The sequence below is a fragment of the Podarcis muralis genome, chromosome 1 (assembly GCF_964188315.1).
Source record: "Podarcis muralis chromosome 1, rPodMur119.hap1.1, whole genome shotgun sequence".
NCBI classification, from domain to species: domain Eukaryota; kingdom Metazoa; phylum Chordata; class Lepidosauria; order Squamata; family Lacertidae; genus Podarcis; species Podarcis muralis.
The window spans coordinates 114450871-114468111 of NC_135655.1; the positions used below are offsets into that span (position 1 = coordinate 114450871).

Consider the following 17241-nt stretch of genomic DNA (forward strand, 5'->3'; position numbering starts at 1 on the left):
CAAGTCTGGGAAACCCTGTCCTAGACAGGTGAGGAGTCAAGATCTGCACCTTAACAAACATTTTCCAGTATAACCACCATAACATGCCTATTATATGACACACATCTGCCAAACCATTAGAGTACATTACTGTTATAATATATTTATATACCACTTTGGGGGCCCAAGTACCCCAAAGCGGTGAACAGAAGAAGAAAAATACAATGGGTGGTATCCAGCTAAATAGATTTGTTAGTACAAGGGTTTCCATCTGCACCACAGAACTTCTCCTCCCTATCCTCAACCACTTTTGGGGATTCCCCCAATCATCCAGAGCAGATTTGGAAAGGTGTGGGGCAGGGAAGAGGAGAGGGAAAGTTGCCTTTCGCAAGCAGAAATCCTTGCACTTGTTTAGCTGGATACTGACTATTACAAGTATGTTAAACACAATAAATCAATCAAAACAATATAAAATAGCAAAACCACAAAATACCTACCAATCACGACAACATGTGGTCATGAGCTTCTCTACCCTCCCACTAGAGGTAAGCCCATCTACATCCAATTGCCCTAACCCCTTTATTCTCCTTTCTACAAACAGCTTCAGAAGAGGGATTGACTTCCAATATGCCAGCAGGACAAAATGGTTAAGATCCCACCCTTCTCTGACCCTGTCAGTTACCAGCTCCCCACCCAGCTGATGCCATTTGCATTTTAAAACAACAACAACCCTGCAAAAAGTTAGGCGCATTTAAGCCAAATTCAGTTTCGACCTCAATGAAGTGGAAAAGGCCTGGCAAACTAGCGCTGCAAAATTAAAACCCAGATAATATAAAGACGAAGCCTAGATAAAATGGCAAACAGGTTACTGCCGAAGATGACATGTTTTAGAAGAGTTAATCAAATTGATATTGACATGGTTGAGAAAAGGATGAAGGGGAGAAGAAGCGTCAAAATACACACTTAAGTTTTGAATGAAACACCATCAAGCGTTAAAGAAACAGAAGAATATGCTGAAGGAGGATGCATTCATGCGCAAGGGAGTACACCTTCTGAAGAAGGTGCCAAAATATTCTTAACAAGCTCTCGTCTTTCAAGTGAAGCAGCAGGAGAATAATGTTTGAAGAACAACTGAGAATTTGGGAGTGGAAGAAAAGTTTAGTGTGTGCTTTGTTTTGCTTTGCTTTGTTGTTGTTTTTTTAAACCAGCTTTACTTTAAAAAGTTGTCCAGAAAGCTAAACACATATGGAGCCATTCATAAAGATAAGATTCACATGAAATACCTTATATGTGGGAGGAACATCACGGGAGGTGCGTTTACAGGACCAAACTAAAACTGTCAAGCTCCCTTGTTGTTTCTGCTGTTGCCGGGATGTGTAATGTACACTGTTGATATATTTGCTATTAAGCTGCTGTCTCATTATTCCTGTTATGATGAAATTGCTCCTCCGATTGTTGATTTTGAGATGTGTTGCTGTTCTCTTTCTGGTAAGCCACTTTTAGCACGTTCATTTGTTTATTGTTTGTGTGTGTGTGTGTGTGTGTGTGTGTGTGCAGAAAGGCGACTTAAAGATAAAATTATGTTGAAATGACTTAACCAATGAAAACTGTGGGAGTGGGGAAAGATGCCTTTTTAGAACCCACCGTGAAAAGCAGTTACGTACAACATTTCTTCGCTATGCTATATTAAAAGGGGAAACAAGGGAGTATAAATTGTCTTTACTCTTGAGAATTTGCGTCTCACCAATTCATCATGCACCATACGAATGCATATCACTGAACAACTGATCAGCAGTACTGATATGCTAGCATTGCCAGCCGCCGTACACTTTGCAGTGTGTGGTTAAAAGGCATGGTGGCCTGAGTGCCCGAATTGCACACTGAACTAATCCGCATTCATATGCGTTGTCTATGAGTAAAAATTAAGATACTGTTCAATTTAGCTGCTTTAGATACCACTTGGCTGGATACACAGGGTACAAATCATCTCATATATAAAATAAACTTTAAATGATTGGCTCAACTTAATCACCACAACTAATGCTTTTGCTGCAGTCAGAAACATTACTCTCTACATGATCCAGAAACCAGAATACTAACAAAACCCCTCTAGTGTATAATTATTTGCCCCTTCCACTTTTTGCAATATACTAACCTGTCTTTTCAGAAAAGTTGGACGGGACCGTAAAGCATCTAGTATCGCAAATGCAACCTGACCTTTAATATTAAATACATTCACACACATCTGTAACTCTATGCGCCTGGAAAAAAACCTAATCATATCCAAGTGTTATAGCGAAACTTTCTTTCGTTACAACATTTATTACTTTAACACCAAAGCTTGCACCCTGGAGAAATAAATTCTGGAGATGAGAGAGGCAACACAAATGTATTGTATAAAGATTTCTACGGAGTACTGAACAGGAAAAATTAGTTTTAGAAGCTTGTTTTTAATAAGTACAGTTAATAATAATATAAACAATTCCTGTGCCCCTTGAAAGAGGAGAGGTTGGGGGATCCTTCTGAACAGCGTGGGAGTCATGGAAGGGAAAATCAACTGAAATCTTTTCCTTCCCCCTTCCTTGGGAAGCCTCTACAGGATCCCTGTTTTCACCATGAACTGAAGGACTATGTCTCTTGTCTATGGAAGGACCACTCGAGATTCCACCCATACAAATAGATAGCATAATTGAGTTGCCAGTCCATAAAGCTGATGGAAGTATTAATGCATTCAGAAGATTTTCATGACCAGTTTTTAGAATAGCCTCTGAGGGTCAGGATTAAACAGAAGAAGCATAGAGAAACTTCAGCGAATTCCATTATTATTTTTCTTCTGGGAGGGGGTAGCTTTTGTTGCCCATTGAGAGCTTTTGGAATGGGGGGTTGGCTATAAACCCAAATAAAAGCAATCAATTCATTTTAAACGAAGGGCAGCTCACCAGTATTACTTATGCTTTTTCTGATCTTTGGATTTAAGGCAATAGCCTCCAAATTAGCGAGAGCAAGAAAAACAATGAGAACTGCGAAGAGGTGGGAGGTATCTTAAGAAGAGAGGGGAGAATGTGCACACAACATTTTTTAATATACAGCATGACTCTTGCCTTGCGAACAATAGGTGAAGGCATAATTTGTAGAATAATAGGCACTAATATTACACGCTGCTTCAGTTCTGTCATATTTCCAATCCATCAGGTTGATTAATGTTATAATAAGTCCACACAAACTTATCATTTGTCTAATAATGAAGTCAAACCAAGTTTATCCTTCAGCAACTAGATTCTTTCGGTCTTTAGCTGTTATTTGCCCATCTCGCCTAAATCACACTAATGCCAGGGGAAGGGAGGGGAAGGGTGAAAGCCAAGCACATGGCTGATGACTCAAGAAAAGAAAACTGGTTTTAGTTTGAAGGGGGAAGCGTCAAGAATGACTTGCAATGATGCTCATTGCTCCAAGCAATGAGAAGCTTCAGGAGTAGTGCTGGCTTGGATATGGATTCATCTGGAAGACTGGAGACTTAGAGCATTTTGGTTTTATTCACAAATGTAAAGATTGAACGTAGATCTCCAAAGAGACACCTCAGCACCTCTGTAAGCTTTGCAGCATTTCACCAAGGTCCTTCCTTTTCCTGTTTCCACCACAAAACATGTCTATTTTTCCCAAACGTGTATACCTGATGCAAGCACAATATTCTTGTTATTTTGCCCGTACAGATTGCCTGCTTTGCGGCACAAAGGTGGACAACACATAAAAGTTTGACCTCTGGCCATCCTAGCTAGTAGAAGTTAAGACTTAAGAGAAAAGAAGTCGTTTGCTAGTAAAATATATCAATGCCTTATTCACAGGAGAGAGGAGAACTTTATGGGCTGATCTGTGTGATCTTTCTCCACAGCTAGGAAGTCTGAGTTGGCATCCATCTGTCTCGGGAGATGATGGAGGAGTGCACGTTTGGGGGGTGAAATCAAACCGTTGGAGAGTTACAGCACCTGCTGTGGCTGTAGAGACCAATATAGGGGAGACATGTTTTGTTGCAGCTGGGGCAGATGAAGGCATCTGGTTGTGCTGCTGCAGATGCACCATGCCATTTCTACTCTCTGCACTCCTCCCACCAGTCGTTCCTCCTCTGATCATTGCTATGGGAACGCAACTTAGATTGTCTGTCTCAAGGCATTGCAGTTGTCTGCAAGGAATTCCCACATGGCAGGGCTGATGTTGCCAGCCTCCATGTCTCATCTGTAGACATAGTGCCGGGTTGGTCTGCCAACAGGCCTGGTGCCTGAAGGCAACTCCCCATAGAGCACATCCTTGGGGAACCTGCCATCTTCCATTCTGCGGACATGACCGAGCCAGCATGGACATCGTGGGAATGTGAGCTTGGGAGAGCACATCTTTGTCCATAAAGAAGGCTGATCGCCGAAGAATTGATGCTTTTGAATTATGGTGCTGGAGAAGACTCTTGAGAGTCCCATGGACTGCAAGAAGATCAAACGCATCCATTCGTAAGGAAATCAGCCCTGAGTGCTCACTGGAAGGACAGATCGTGAAGCTGAGGCTCCAGTACTTTGGCCACCTCATGAGAGGAGAAGACTCCCTGGAGAAGACACTGATGCTGGGAAAGATGGAGGGCACAAGGAGAAGGGGGCGACAGAGGACGAGATGGTTGGATAGTGTTTTCGAGGTTACCAGCATGAGTTTGACCAAACTGCGGGAGGTAGTGGAGGACAGAGGTGCCTGGCGTGCTCTGGTCCATGGGGTCACGAAGAGTCGGACACGACTAAACGACTAAACAACAACAACAATGATGCCCCAAATCATCCAGACACAGTGCACGTGGAAGGCATTGAGGTGTCGCTCCTGGCGGTTGTAAGTTGCCCACAACTCACTTAGGGCAACATGCTCAACGCACAAGCCTGGTAAACCTTCGTCTTGGCATTGATCGTTGGCATCACGTTCGCCCATACCCTTTCGACAAGGCAAGTCATTGCTGTAGCTCCCTTGCCAATATGCTTGTGTAGCTCAGCATCAGCTAGGAAGACTTACAGCACAACCCATACCCAAAATCAGTCAAGATGAGCAAGTTTGGAATGGATGGATATTGGGCTGTCCTCAGTGAGCCTGGACCACACCAACAATACTTCTTCATCCTGGCTCAGCCAGGGATTGCCCAGCATAACTTTCACAACCCAACTGAGCAGGGTTCATGCTGGGTCAGCAGGCGGAACTTGTACCAGCAGGACTTACATTGGCAGAGATGTGGAACCTGTGGAACATCTTCAGATTTTCCTAGACCACAACTGCTGTCACCTGTGGCCATTAGAGATGGCCATATCTGCAACAACTGTGAGGGTTTTTCAATCAATCAGTGTGTAAATTTTATGAAATAAATAAATGATAATAATTATTTTTATTTAGCAATGCTGGAGGTTGGAGTCCAACAATGTCTGGAAGGCTATGGATTCCGCAGGAGATTTTTTTTTAAAATGACCTGTTTCCTAGAAAGATGTATAGGCAAATCTACCACCTGTTTGCTATCCTTTAAAAATAGAAAAGTTAATTTTAAACCATACTTCTACTGCCTCACAGGCACATGAAAATGCTGATAATTTTAAACTAGCCTTTATTACTTCAATAAGCCTGCAGTCAGTTTGGAACAACAGTTAAAAAGAACTCTCATCCATTAGGAGTGATCAATAAAGAATGCACAAATACATCCCTTTATGAATTAGCTGCCTCATCATCGTCATCCAATGTAAATACCTATATGAAGGCACGATCAATTTCAAGATGTACTCAGACCTTTCGCCAGAAAGGGTCAAGAAAACAAGTTCATTGAGATGGAGATTCAAAGGCTCTTAAAAATGTAGCAATCCCCTCCCCCCCCACACACACTTTATTTTGAAAATGAAAAATATTCCTGGGTTCAGAAGTAGGTGAACACATCTATCATCTTTCCTCGCCCCAACTGAGGCTGCAATCCTATACACACTTAGAGAGAGTAAGTGCCACTGAACTTTACTTCTGAGTAATTACCGAGAATAGCACAGTAAATCAGTTGCTAGCCCAATGACAAATTCTAGTTAAAATCTATAGTTTGGATCCAAAGGTAGCTTCCCACATAAGAAAGGAGAACTTAAGCTCATGGAAGTACATCTTTCACAAACGATTTTTTTTTACATTTTTCACTCAACAAAATCCAAAAATGCTTTTCTGCTTGCAGAGCATAATACAGAACCTATCTATTAGAGTGTTGATCTCGTGCAAGCATTTGCAAACGGATGCAGCAGAAATTTCCCTCCTGCTCAGTTCTCTGGATGAAACCCCATGCCCAAAACTCAACTGGGATCATGGTACAGTGGTACCTCGGGTTAAGAATTTAATTCGTCCTGGAGGTCCGTTCTTAACCTGAAACTGTTCTTAACCTGAGGTACCACTTTAGCTAATGGGGCCTCCTGCTGCCGCTGTCACACGATTTCTGTTCTCATCCTGAAGCAAAGTTCTTAACCCGAGGTACTATTTCTGGATTAGCGGAGTCTGTAACCTGAAGTGCCTATAACCTGAAGCATCTGTAACCCGAGGTACCACTGTACAAGAAAAAACATGGCACAGGATCCAGAGTTCACCTTCTGCAGATAGAATGGGAAGGCTTTAGAAACAGGTAAGGAATCAAGCTAGCAGACAGAGGCAATTCAACTTTTGCAGGTTCCCCCTCCACTGCAAGCCCCAGTGCCACCAAAGGCCTGAAAGTCACTCAACCCTCTCTGGCACTGGGGGCTGCAGGGGTAGGGAAAAACTAGCAAAAAGTAACCTCCCATCCCACTAGCAGGGGCATCCTCTGAATGCAACTGCCCTTGGGGGCACTCTCACTGACAGGAGTGAATTCTAGGTCCAACACATGGCCTTTAAAAAAAATAACGGGTTACAACCTGGTCGCCTACTCGACAATATGAGTGTTCCATTATTCTTAAGAGTATTCCACTGGCTCGCATGAGTTTGTTTTCTTTGCTCTTTCTCTCTCCTCATAAACCCAAGTGCCAGTTTGTTAATATACATCTGATAACATAATTCCAAAAGCAGAGTGCAGTCGTACCTCGGAAGTCCATTCGACTTCCAAAATGGTCAGAAACCAAAGCACGGCTTCTGATTGGCTGCAGGAAGCTCCTGCAGCCAATCGGAAGCCATGGAAGCCCTGTCAGACATTTGGGTTGCAAAGAACATTCACAAACCAGAACACTTCACTTCCAGGTTTGGAGCCAAAACGTTCAGGAGCCAAAACGTTCAAGTACCAAGGCGTTCAGGATCCAAGCTACGACTGTACTTGCTTATATGCTGCTGTCAGGTATCTGATATTATGGCCCAGCTCAAGATGTGCTCTGCATACTGCCAGTTGCCCTCTTGGACAGATATAGGGCGGATCCCTGGCTCTATAGGCTATAATCCGGCTTGCAATTCTACTTGCCTTCCTATGCTGTGCTGTTGCTCATTCTGCAACTCAAGCTTTGGGCTGGGCGGTATATCGATATACCACACAAAACCAGTTTGAAGCCCATATTGTGATATTGGTTTCATAATTTTTAACCTGTTAACACATCATGAATCATGACACATGTTAGGGTTGGCCTATATATCATTCAAAACCAGTTTGAAGTCTCTATTGTGATACCAGTTTCTCATTTTTTGACCTGGCAACATATATGTGTTTGTGTTTGTGCGCGCGCTATGCAAAAATCACAATGCAGGAAAAACTGTGAAGCCAGCCAGTGCCTCTACATAGCTCTATCCTTATTTCAGACATCATGGTATATCAGTATATCACAAAGCTTAGCTGGTGATATATCGCAATGTTGAAAAACATATATCGCCCAGCCCTACTGTTCAGCTCTACATAGTTCCATACTTATTTCAGACAGTGTGATATATTGGTATATCACAATGTTTAGCTGGTGATATATCATGATGTGGAAAACCAGATATTGCTCAGCCCTATTTGGGTTACAATCCTACAAAACTTCAAGAGAGGAAGCCCCACTAAACTCCATGGGATTTAGTTCTGTGTAGGCATGTATAGGATTGTACAGTTAATAGACTGTTAATAGACAGTTAATAGCAAACCTCCACCAAATGATGGGTATGTACTGAAGCGTGCATCACAGAGGTACTCTCAAATTTTGAGTATGGTTTGTGACAGACACTTGCCAAAGATTTGTTCAAGGTAGGCTGTCTTTACTGAATCTGAAGAATTGGTTTATCAATGAAAACCCATTTCAGCCCTGGAGAAGTTATATAAATTATAAACATTGGAAATGCAGCTTACATAACTGGTTAAATGAAAAGGTTCCCAACGTATCTGTGTATATGAGGGATTGCCTTTTATATCCAAATTTTCTCAACACTTTGGTCGCAGACATTGTACAACATGTCAATTTAATACTGTGTTTTTTTAGTTTAATGTAGGCACATTTGTTATCCTGTCTGCTTTGTTACTTGAAGCCTTATTGGAGAGAGGTAGCTTTTTGTCTACAAAAGCACTTTGTGTGGCATTCTACATATTTATTATGAGTGCAATCAGGGTTCAACCTCATACATCAAAATTACATGGAAGAGATTTATTTTTAAACAACTCTGTGATGCTCGGAAGGTGAACGTCTGGCAAATATAAGGGATCAGCCAGCATGCAGTGAATGTCTGGCTTTTGTTTTCATTTTAAGTCGTTTCTCACAGTATAAGATTAGAAAGGAAATCTCTCAACTTTGGTAAATAAATATGTCCCTCTTCCCCACCCACTGCAGCAACCACAGAAAAGAAAATCCCCTCATTTTCTTTTTAATTTACAAAGAGCGAATGAGAGCTTAGGAAAATTCTCTCTTCTTTGCATCCACCAATCTATCACATCTGCAACCGTTTTTTTCTGGCCTAACACTATCGAGCTGATATTTCAGCAAACTTGCTGCTTTAAGAAAGATTAAGGTCTGATACCATCTGAAAACCAAGATGTTCACTTTCCAAGTGGCATGGGAAATTCATTTTCTTATCCTGAGAGTGATACATATACGATTAATCTCTATAAATCGTCACGTGTCTATGGGAGAACAGGTTACACTAGACGTCTCCACAAAACAGAACTCGGCACTGCCTTGTGTGACAACCAGTCTGAAATAAAGGCATACGATTACCATTTATAACATTGCAGAGGAAAATACGTTGCTTCCCTGGTGTGAGAAAGCAGTGTTGTGCTGATCCGCAGCTAAAACCCGTAAGATTTTGCAGAAAGAAACGCAAGCAAATGATTTCTTCATTACCCAGTCAACATAATCGCGAAATGCCTCTTATCGCTTCATAAATGATTTGGTCATCATTTTATATTTAATCATTAGTGCATTAGAGCAACAGACTCTGCTCAGCATGTTCAAACAAACGCAACTTCCCAAGTGGAGGGGGCAATGTTTTAGAAAACTAACATTCTCTGTGCTTTTAAAGGAGTCCAGATGAACAAGAATGAAAAGCAAAGCTATTAAGACCGGGAGAGACTGTATACACTTTCTCCAGAGAGGATGAAGGCCATTAAAGAAGAAGGGGGGGGGGGGGAGTCAACATCCAGACAGAAGTCATGACCCAGTGTTGGGCCAAGAAAAATCTCCTAAATACATTTCAAAAAATTAAAATATAGTATAATCACCCTAGAGCAGTTTTAATGCACATGCAGTGAAGATCAATGTTTTATAGCTGCTATATCACCACAGCAGTTTCAGTTAATTGGAACTGCATGACAAAGTGATTGTTTTCACGAACAGGACCTTCTATTACTAGCCAATCAAATTTCATTTTTATTACCAATATAAAAACTTTCTCAATTATGACTGCACCACCATGCATACAAAATAAGGGACCTGGTATTACAGAAAACAGAGAAACAGAAAATAAATTCATTATCCTTTTAAGAGGTACTTATTCAGATTCTCATTTATTTCTATTCCTGAGTGACATCTGTATGAACACTAAAGCCCCATTGGGTTAGAGTGATGAATGCATTAACATCAACTATTGTATTTATTTATTTATTTATTTATACATACAAACATACATACATACATACATACATACCCTGCCCATCTGGCTGGGTTTTCCCAGCCACCTTGGGTGGCTTCCAACAAAAGATTAAAATACAATAATTCATCAAATATTAAAAACTTCCCTAAACAAGGCTGCCTTCAGATGTTCAATCAGTATATGTGAAGGAGTTCTGGATATCCAATTCTTTTATTACATTTGTATCCTGCCTTTCCTTCAAAGGAGCACAGCATAGTGTATACAAGTTTCTTCTCATCCATCCCCATTATATTCTCACAACAATAGACCTTACGCCAGGATAGCTCAGTCAGTAGAGCATGAGACACTCAATTTAAGGGTTGTGGGTTTGAGCCCCACGTTGGGGGAAATGTTCCTGCATTGCAGGGGACTAGACTAAACAACCCCCGTGGTCACTTCCAAATCTATGATCTTAAAAAACCTTTGGAGGAAGGTCAAGCAAAGAAAAAGGGACTTATCTAAGTCCATCCAGAGAGCCTTATGGCTCAGCAAAAGTTTGAAGCAGTGTATCTATAACCAATATTACAGATTGGCTCTTATATTTTTCATTCCACTCACTTCTGAAACGCTAGATTACGACGAGCCGTATGGTGAACATGTCCTTGCAGTGCAACGGGATTTTGCAGATTTATGTAACAATCCAGGAGATGATCTTCCGGTAGATTTGATGGGATCCATTTTAATCTCCTAACAGTAGGTATCAGCAGCAAAAGTTAAGGATTATTATTTTGCTGATATTTCCAAAGTAACCAAAATGTTTATCAGCTTCTAAGCAAAGCAACTGCCTTGCATTGTGTTGAGTACCTTACTAGAAAAGAATTTACAAACATTTCAACAGAAACATTCATATATTCTAAGGCAAGGAAGTTTCCTGAGCATTGTGGCAATAATTTCCCAGTGGACTGATGTCATATATAACACCACCCAAAGCAACCAGGTTGGCCAACCACTGAGGCCTGAGTGGCCCAATTACGTTCCCTTCACATCACTGCACTACATTGCAAACTACAAAACTAACCAAACTATTTAAATATTTATCCATGTATTTCACAGGGAATCGACTATATGGTATGCAGTTGGGAGACCCAACCTCAAGGAGCAGGAGATTTTCTATGTTTGGATACAGTTGGACGCCATTTTGAACTGAGATGGTGGACTGAACCTTCAAAACTGCCCTGAACTTTTGGATTCTTAAAATTATTGAGCAAAGCCAGGTACATGGTTGCTAGTATTTAATGAGTCTTATTAATCCAGGGAACTATTGGCCGATTATGAATGTATTAACAACCAGAGCCAGCCCAAGACATTTTTGCACCTGAGGCAAACCACAAAATGGCACAACCAGCCCCACCAGGGAAGAAGGGGTGAGTGACAATCTAGATCAGGAATAAGGGCGGAATAAAAATATACATTGGGAACTGCTGCTCTTATGGTTCCTGCTGCCTGAGGCAGTCCCCTCACCTTGCCTCATGAGTTGGCCAGCCCTGTTAACAGCTAGTAAACTGGCTCACACTTACAAACTGAATTAGCAATCCTAGGTTAAAAAGAAAATTGTGATAACCCATTATTATTATTATTATTATTATTATTATTATTATTATTATTATTTATACCCCACCCATTTGGCTAGGTTTCCCCAACAGAATATTAAAAACACGATAAAACATCAAACATTAAAAACTTCCTTAAACAGGGCTGCCTTCAGATGTCTTCTAAAAGTCAGGTGTTTATTTCCTTGACATCTGGTGGGAGGGCATTCCACAGGGCGGTTGCCACTACCGAGAAGGCCCTCTGCCTAGTTCCTTGTAGCTTCATGTCTTGCAGTGAGGGAACCGCCAGAAGGCCCTCGGGAGCTGGATCTCAGTATCCAGGCTGAACAATGGGGGTGGAGATGCTCCTTCAGCACTTTTCAAAGGAGATGTCTCATATAGTATGCCAGATATTCAGATGGTAACAAATCATGCACACATGTTATATGTGAACTAGTCATGTGTGGATACCACTTTAAAAACTGTAATCCTATGGAAGTATATCAACACACCCCAAAATAATGTTCTTCACAAATTCAGGGGAGTAAAGAAGCCTTATTTTCCAAACAGCAAACTGCAATCTTACACTTGGGAGTAAAGTTCCACTGAACTCAATGGGACTTGCTGCTCTTCACATCCTCACTGTGCAGAATATGAAAGACTGAGCCTTATGAGGATTTATCAACTAAGCAGAAAATGAGATTAATATCCTGGTTTTGGGTGAGAGGTAGAGACACCTGTCATAGGCTGCCGCAAGAGATTATTTTTGTTGGCAAAGGTGGCTGTGAGCTGATGCAGCAGTCACATAGTGTGAACAAGCAACATGCTGTAGTCAACTATGATGCCTCTACTGACAAACACTTGGTGAAGGATTTAGACAGTTCAAATGGGGAAAAAATGTGAATTATATCCAGATTCAAGAACACGACATACTTGATGATTAACTGAGATTTGGATAACATATCATTGGTGTATTTTCTGTCTAGGTTCCTTTTTTACAAAAAATAACGAAACTGGATTTAAGCGTAACATTATCAAAACAATAATATCTGGCTATGTACATAAATTCACATACAAAATTTTTTATTCTTGAATATTCTTTTTTTATAGTTGCTCTGGGTACATATTACAGAAGATCAGGACATAAACCCTAAATCATCAGCTGCTGGAGCAGTATTTGCTAGTTAGCTTGGAGGACAGGTTTGGCCTGGCAAAATTTCCCTTTGTTGGATTTTCAGGAACAAATAATTAAAACATACAATGAAAAGCATATAAAAAAGTTAAAAACAGACATCAGTTAACCATTGTGGTAATGTGCTTTCTTAACTGCCTGTGTAGGCCTGGTGCAATAAAAAAGTTTTCGGCAGGCCATTTGTTCCAGCTTTTTGGATTCATTCATTCATTCATTCATTCAACTTACAATATATTCCACCCTTCCTCCCAAAAAAGCCCAGGGCAGAAAACACACCAAGACCAAAAACATTATTAAAAGCATTTTAAAAACACTTTATCAACCAATGATTTCAAGGTTGCCAAGAACAGTGCCTTTCAGCCATCAAACACATGGGTAAACAAGAAACGTTTTTTAGATTCCTCCTGAAAGCCAGAAATGAAGGAGGCAGATGTACCTTACCAGGGGGGGCATTCCACAAACAGGAAGCTACCCCTGAAAAGGCCCTGTCACAGGCTGATAAAAGTGGCAACAGCACAAGCAAGATCTCACCTGCCGATCGTAGTTCAAGATGGGAAAGGTGTTATTTTAGGTACCTGGGCCCTAAGTCATTTAGGGCTTTGTATTCCAGTACTGAATTGGGCCCAGTAGCTCACTGGCAAAAAGTGCTGGGCTTTCAGGACTGGTAACAGATGGCCCCACCGGGCTACCAGAGCTCACCAGCCTAGCAGCCACATTCCACACTAGCCGCAGCCTCCTGATTGTCTTCAAGGGCAGTCCCACATACAGCAGACTATGTAGTCCAGACGTGAGGTCACTGTGGCCAGGCTATCCCACACCTGGCAAATCAGCCTAAACTGGGCTTTAGCACTCCTAGTCCCAAAAGCCACAGGCAGGGCCGGATTTAGGTTCAATGAGGCCCTAAGCTACTGAAGGTAATGGGGCCCTTTATATGTCCAGCTGTCCTTTGTCAACAACAAATTGTCACTGTTTTTTTGTGTTGAATATATGCTATATGGTAATTTATGGACCTAATAGGTATCTAAAGTCATTTGCACATGTTGCCAATGCAACCAGGCCATGCAGAATGTAGGCACCCTATATATAGAAATGAGCAAACCAGTGATATTTTAGGGAGCAGGCTAGCAGGCGGGGCCCATGACTTACATCATAGGAGCCTACACAACACAAAACACTGTTGCTGTATGTAGGTTTTATTTTGTTTTTAATTATATTTTGGAAATGTACACCCAGTTGTTGTTGTTGTTTTCTCCTTTAAAAAAAATTTGGTCCCCCAAGAGAGTGGGGCCCTAAGCTATAGCTTGTTTAGCTTATACTGTATGTAAATCCAGCATTGTCACAGGAGACCCTAGCCGCAAATTGGGACTCCAGAAATGACTTTACTCCAGGGAACGCCCAAAAGTAGCCAAAGCAGAGGCTCTTGCTGACGCTATGGCAACCAAACCATGAGAACTCAAAACTGTTCTTAAGGCCTATAAGATTTCCTATGGAGTCCCTACGGTTCCTTTATTTACTTTTTTAGAGAGGCAGGCAGGTTTTCAAGCAATATCCCTCGAAGTAGCCCGACCAGGTGGGAGCAAGCAAGACCCCAAGAAAAACAGGGGGTCCACTTTGCCTTTCACAGCCCAGCCACTCCACCAGGTCAAGGCGCCTTTTTGGAAGGGCGCGCAACGCACCTCTATCCGTGCTCAAAATCAATTTTTCCCAGGCGCTGCTCCACGGCCCCTGCAGCTCCACTCCGGCCCCCGCTACGGCCGTTTCTTCCCCTCCTCACCTGCTATCTGCGTAACGAAAGCTTCCGCCACCAGAGACATGCTTCCACGCGGGAGGCGGGCGGGTAGGCGAGCACAGCTCCCCCGCGAGCGTCTCCTTCTGTTTCTCCTCTCTTTCTCGCGCGCGCACACGCCGTGCGCCGGATCCTCGGGCCGCGCCGCAAACCGCGCAAGGTTAAGGGCACCCACCGGAGCACTGCGGCTGCGCCGACAACCCTGCGAGGGAAGTGCATCCGGGGCCTGCTCCACCCCTTCGCCCGGCTGGCGGCGTCGGTGCCCTGGAGAGAGGGAGAAGGAGAGAGAGATAGACAAGCGTGCGCACGGCTGCCTGGGGAGACTTCAGGCGCTTCAGCAGTAAAGCGCAATGCGCCCTCTGTGCCACCGCGCCTGAGCCCGCTCTGCCCGCAAAACCTGCCTCAAACACCGGGAATGATGATGATGATGATGATTAGCTTTTATTTCTGGAACCCCAGGGCTGAGAGTGAAACCCAGGAATAAGAAGAAATCCCCACTGTTTTCCCTGTACGCTCAAGTATTTGTTCAGCTGTTCCAAGTATTTGCTCATGAATTTGAATTCAAGTATTTGCTCAGCTGAGAACATTTCATACATCTGAATTTATTCCTGCATTGAAGGGGGTTGGACTAGATGACCCTCTACAATTTTATGATTCTATGAAGACCGTGAAATCTTACGTCTTTTTCTCTTTTTTTTAAGTTGCTAAGGTGCCACGAGATGCTGGTTTTTGCTTTGATAGACTAATTCAGCTACCTCTCTGGAAAGGACGGTGATTATTAGCAAGTTTTGCATCCTGGTTTCTCCTCCCTCTCTCTCTCTCTCTCTCTCTCTCTCTCTCTCACACACACACACACACACACACACACACACACACATACATACAAACTTTTTTGGAAATTAAGCATGGAAAGGCAAGCCTGGAGTTGAGTTCTAGTCCTGGATATGCTGCTCAAAGCAGCATGCAGAGCACTCCATAAGAATGTAACCCAGAAATAAAAGCTTCATAACAAAATAGCATTGATCTGAAGCATGTAATTGCCATTAAGCAAAGCAAGAATAAAGGGGATACTGAAGAAATAACACCACATTGAATCACAACTTTGATGGCCTTACATTACTTCTTAAAAATATGAAAGCTGATGCTTAAGGTCAGGAGTGGGGAACCTACAGTCCACAGGCCAACTGCAGACCTCAAGACCTCTCAGGACTCTTCCCAGTCCATGCCACCTTCCCCAGATTGCAGTCCTCACTGGCACCGCTACATCCCCTTCTCAAATGCGTTTTGCCTGGCATGATTTTGTCCTTGGAACTGTAATAATTCCACTTGCTTGCCTCGATGGAGAAATGGGTGGGGAGCGGGGGAGTTAGCAACCTCTGGATTTTTTTGCGGCTAGAATTTAGCCTACTGTACAAAGGTAAGAATCACATTGCCCCACTGCTTTTGGGTCTGGACCCACCCACCACGGACATGTTGTACTGGGAAAGCTGTTCTCTAGGGAATGCGCCCCTCAGGGTGAAAAAAATTGCCCACCCCTGTTTTAGCCAATAAGTTCCAATATATATCCCAGCTCAGCAACTTCACTCCCCAGGAGTATCCCATGCCCCATAGGTGCATTTAGTTTGTAGCAGAAACAGGGTTTTTAGTATTGTCACTCCAGCCCTCTGGAATGAACAAAAATTAGAAACCCAGTGCCATGATGTTTAGACACCTACTGAAGATGCTTTTGCCTAAGAAGGCTTTTCCTGAGGTGTGATCATGTCATTTATGAAATATCAATTGTACATCTGTAGCAATGGTCTTCTTTTTAGAGTCTGTAGAAATGATTTAAATTGTTCTTTGAGGTTTCTTTTTCAATTTTATCTTGGTCGCCTTGGGCTGTAAAACAGTTTGTAAATTTGTAAAATAAATAAAATAATAACCCTATGGGGCTACCACTGAGTAGAACCACCCTGCTCATGCCCTACACACTCACTGACGTAGATCAAAACTTTCTTAGAAGAAAAAAGAATAGGTCTGTGTGCCCTCTCACAGCTAAAGTCAGTGGCTGAAATCAGTGCAAACGGGAACAGAAAAGTGGCTCACATTTTCTGCTCCCCCACGTATCTTTATAATGTCTGAATCATTGCTGCATTGAGAACTTGATCACTGCCAATGAGGGCCAGAGATAAATGTGAGCCATTTTTCTGTTCCCATTTGCACTGTGAGACATCCAAAGCCATTGACTTCAGCTGTGAGAGGCCATACACACCTATCCTTTCTTGAATTTGTGCTGTTAAGTGACTATCTGGAAAGGCTTTTACTCAAATTATATTCATTTCATGACACAATTTAGTAATTTTAGGCTTCTTTCTTCTTCTCTGGCGATCACTCGTAGCTGAGTAAGATTGTCTCCCATGAATATGGTCTTAACAGTGAGTCACTGTGGAGGCCAATTCTGGATCCACACATCCTTCCACATAGGTTTCCATGCGGGAGTTGATCACGGTGAGGATTTGCCATGCATGCCTTCCTCTTAGCACGTTTCTCCCTTTCGTTCTGAGTTCAAGCGTCTTCAAAGTCCATGGCACCTTTGCTAAAGGCTGTTCTCCAGCTGAAGCGCTCACAGGCCAGTGTTTCCCAGTTGTCGGTGTTTATACTACTTTTTTTTAGATTTGCCTTGAGAAACCTAGTGG

General features: G+C 42.4%; 1 protein-coding gene across 2 annotated transcripts in view; it reads right to left on the reverse strand.

The window, feature by feature from the left end:
* MTX2 (metaxin 2) overlaps window positions 1-14773 on the reverse strand; it is a 38726-nt gene extending 23953 nt beyond the window's left edge. The window contains exon 1 of one of the 2 annotated variants that reach the window (XM_028748787.2): window positions 14555-14773. In XM_028748787.2, coding sequence (XP_028604620.2) covers window positions 14555-14594 — 40 coding nt within the window. In that variant the 5' untranslated portion in view covers window positions 14595-14773. Of the gene's footprint in view, window positions 1-14456; window positions 14478-14554 lie in introns of those variants that run through there. The other variant, XM_028748797.2, reaches the window with a different exon arrangement.
* Between the last annotated feature and the right edge of the window lie 2468 nt (window positions 14774-17241).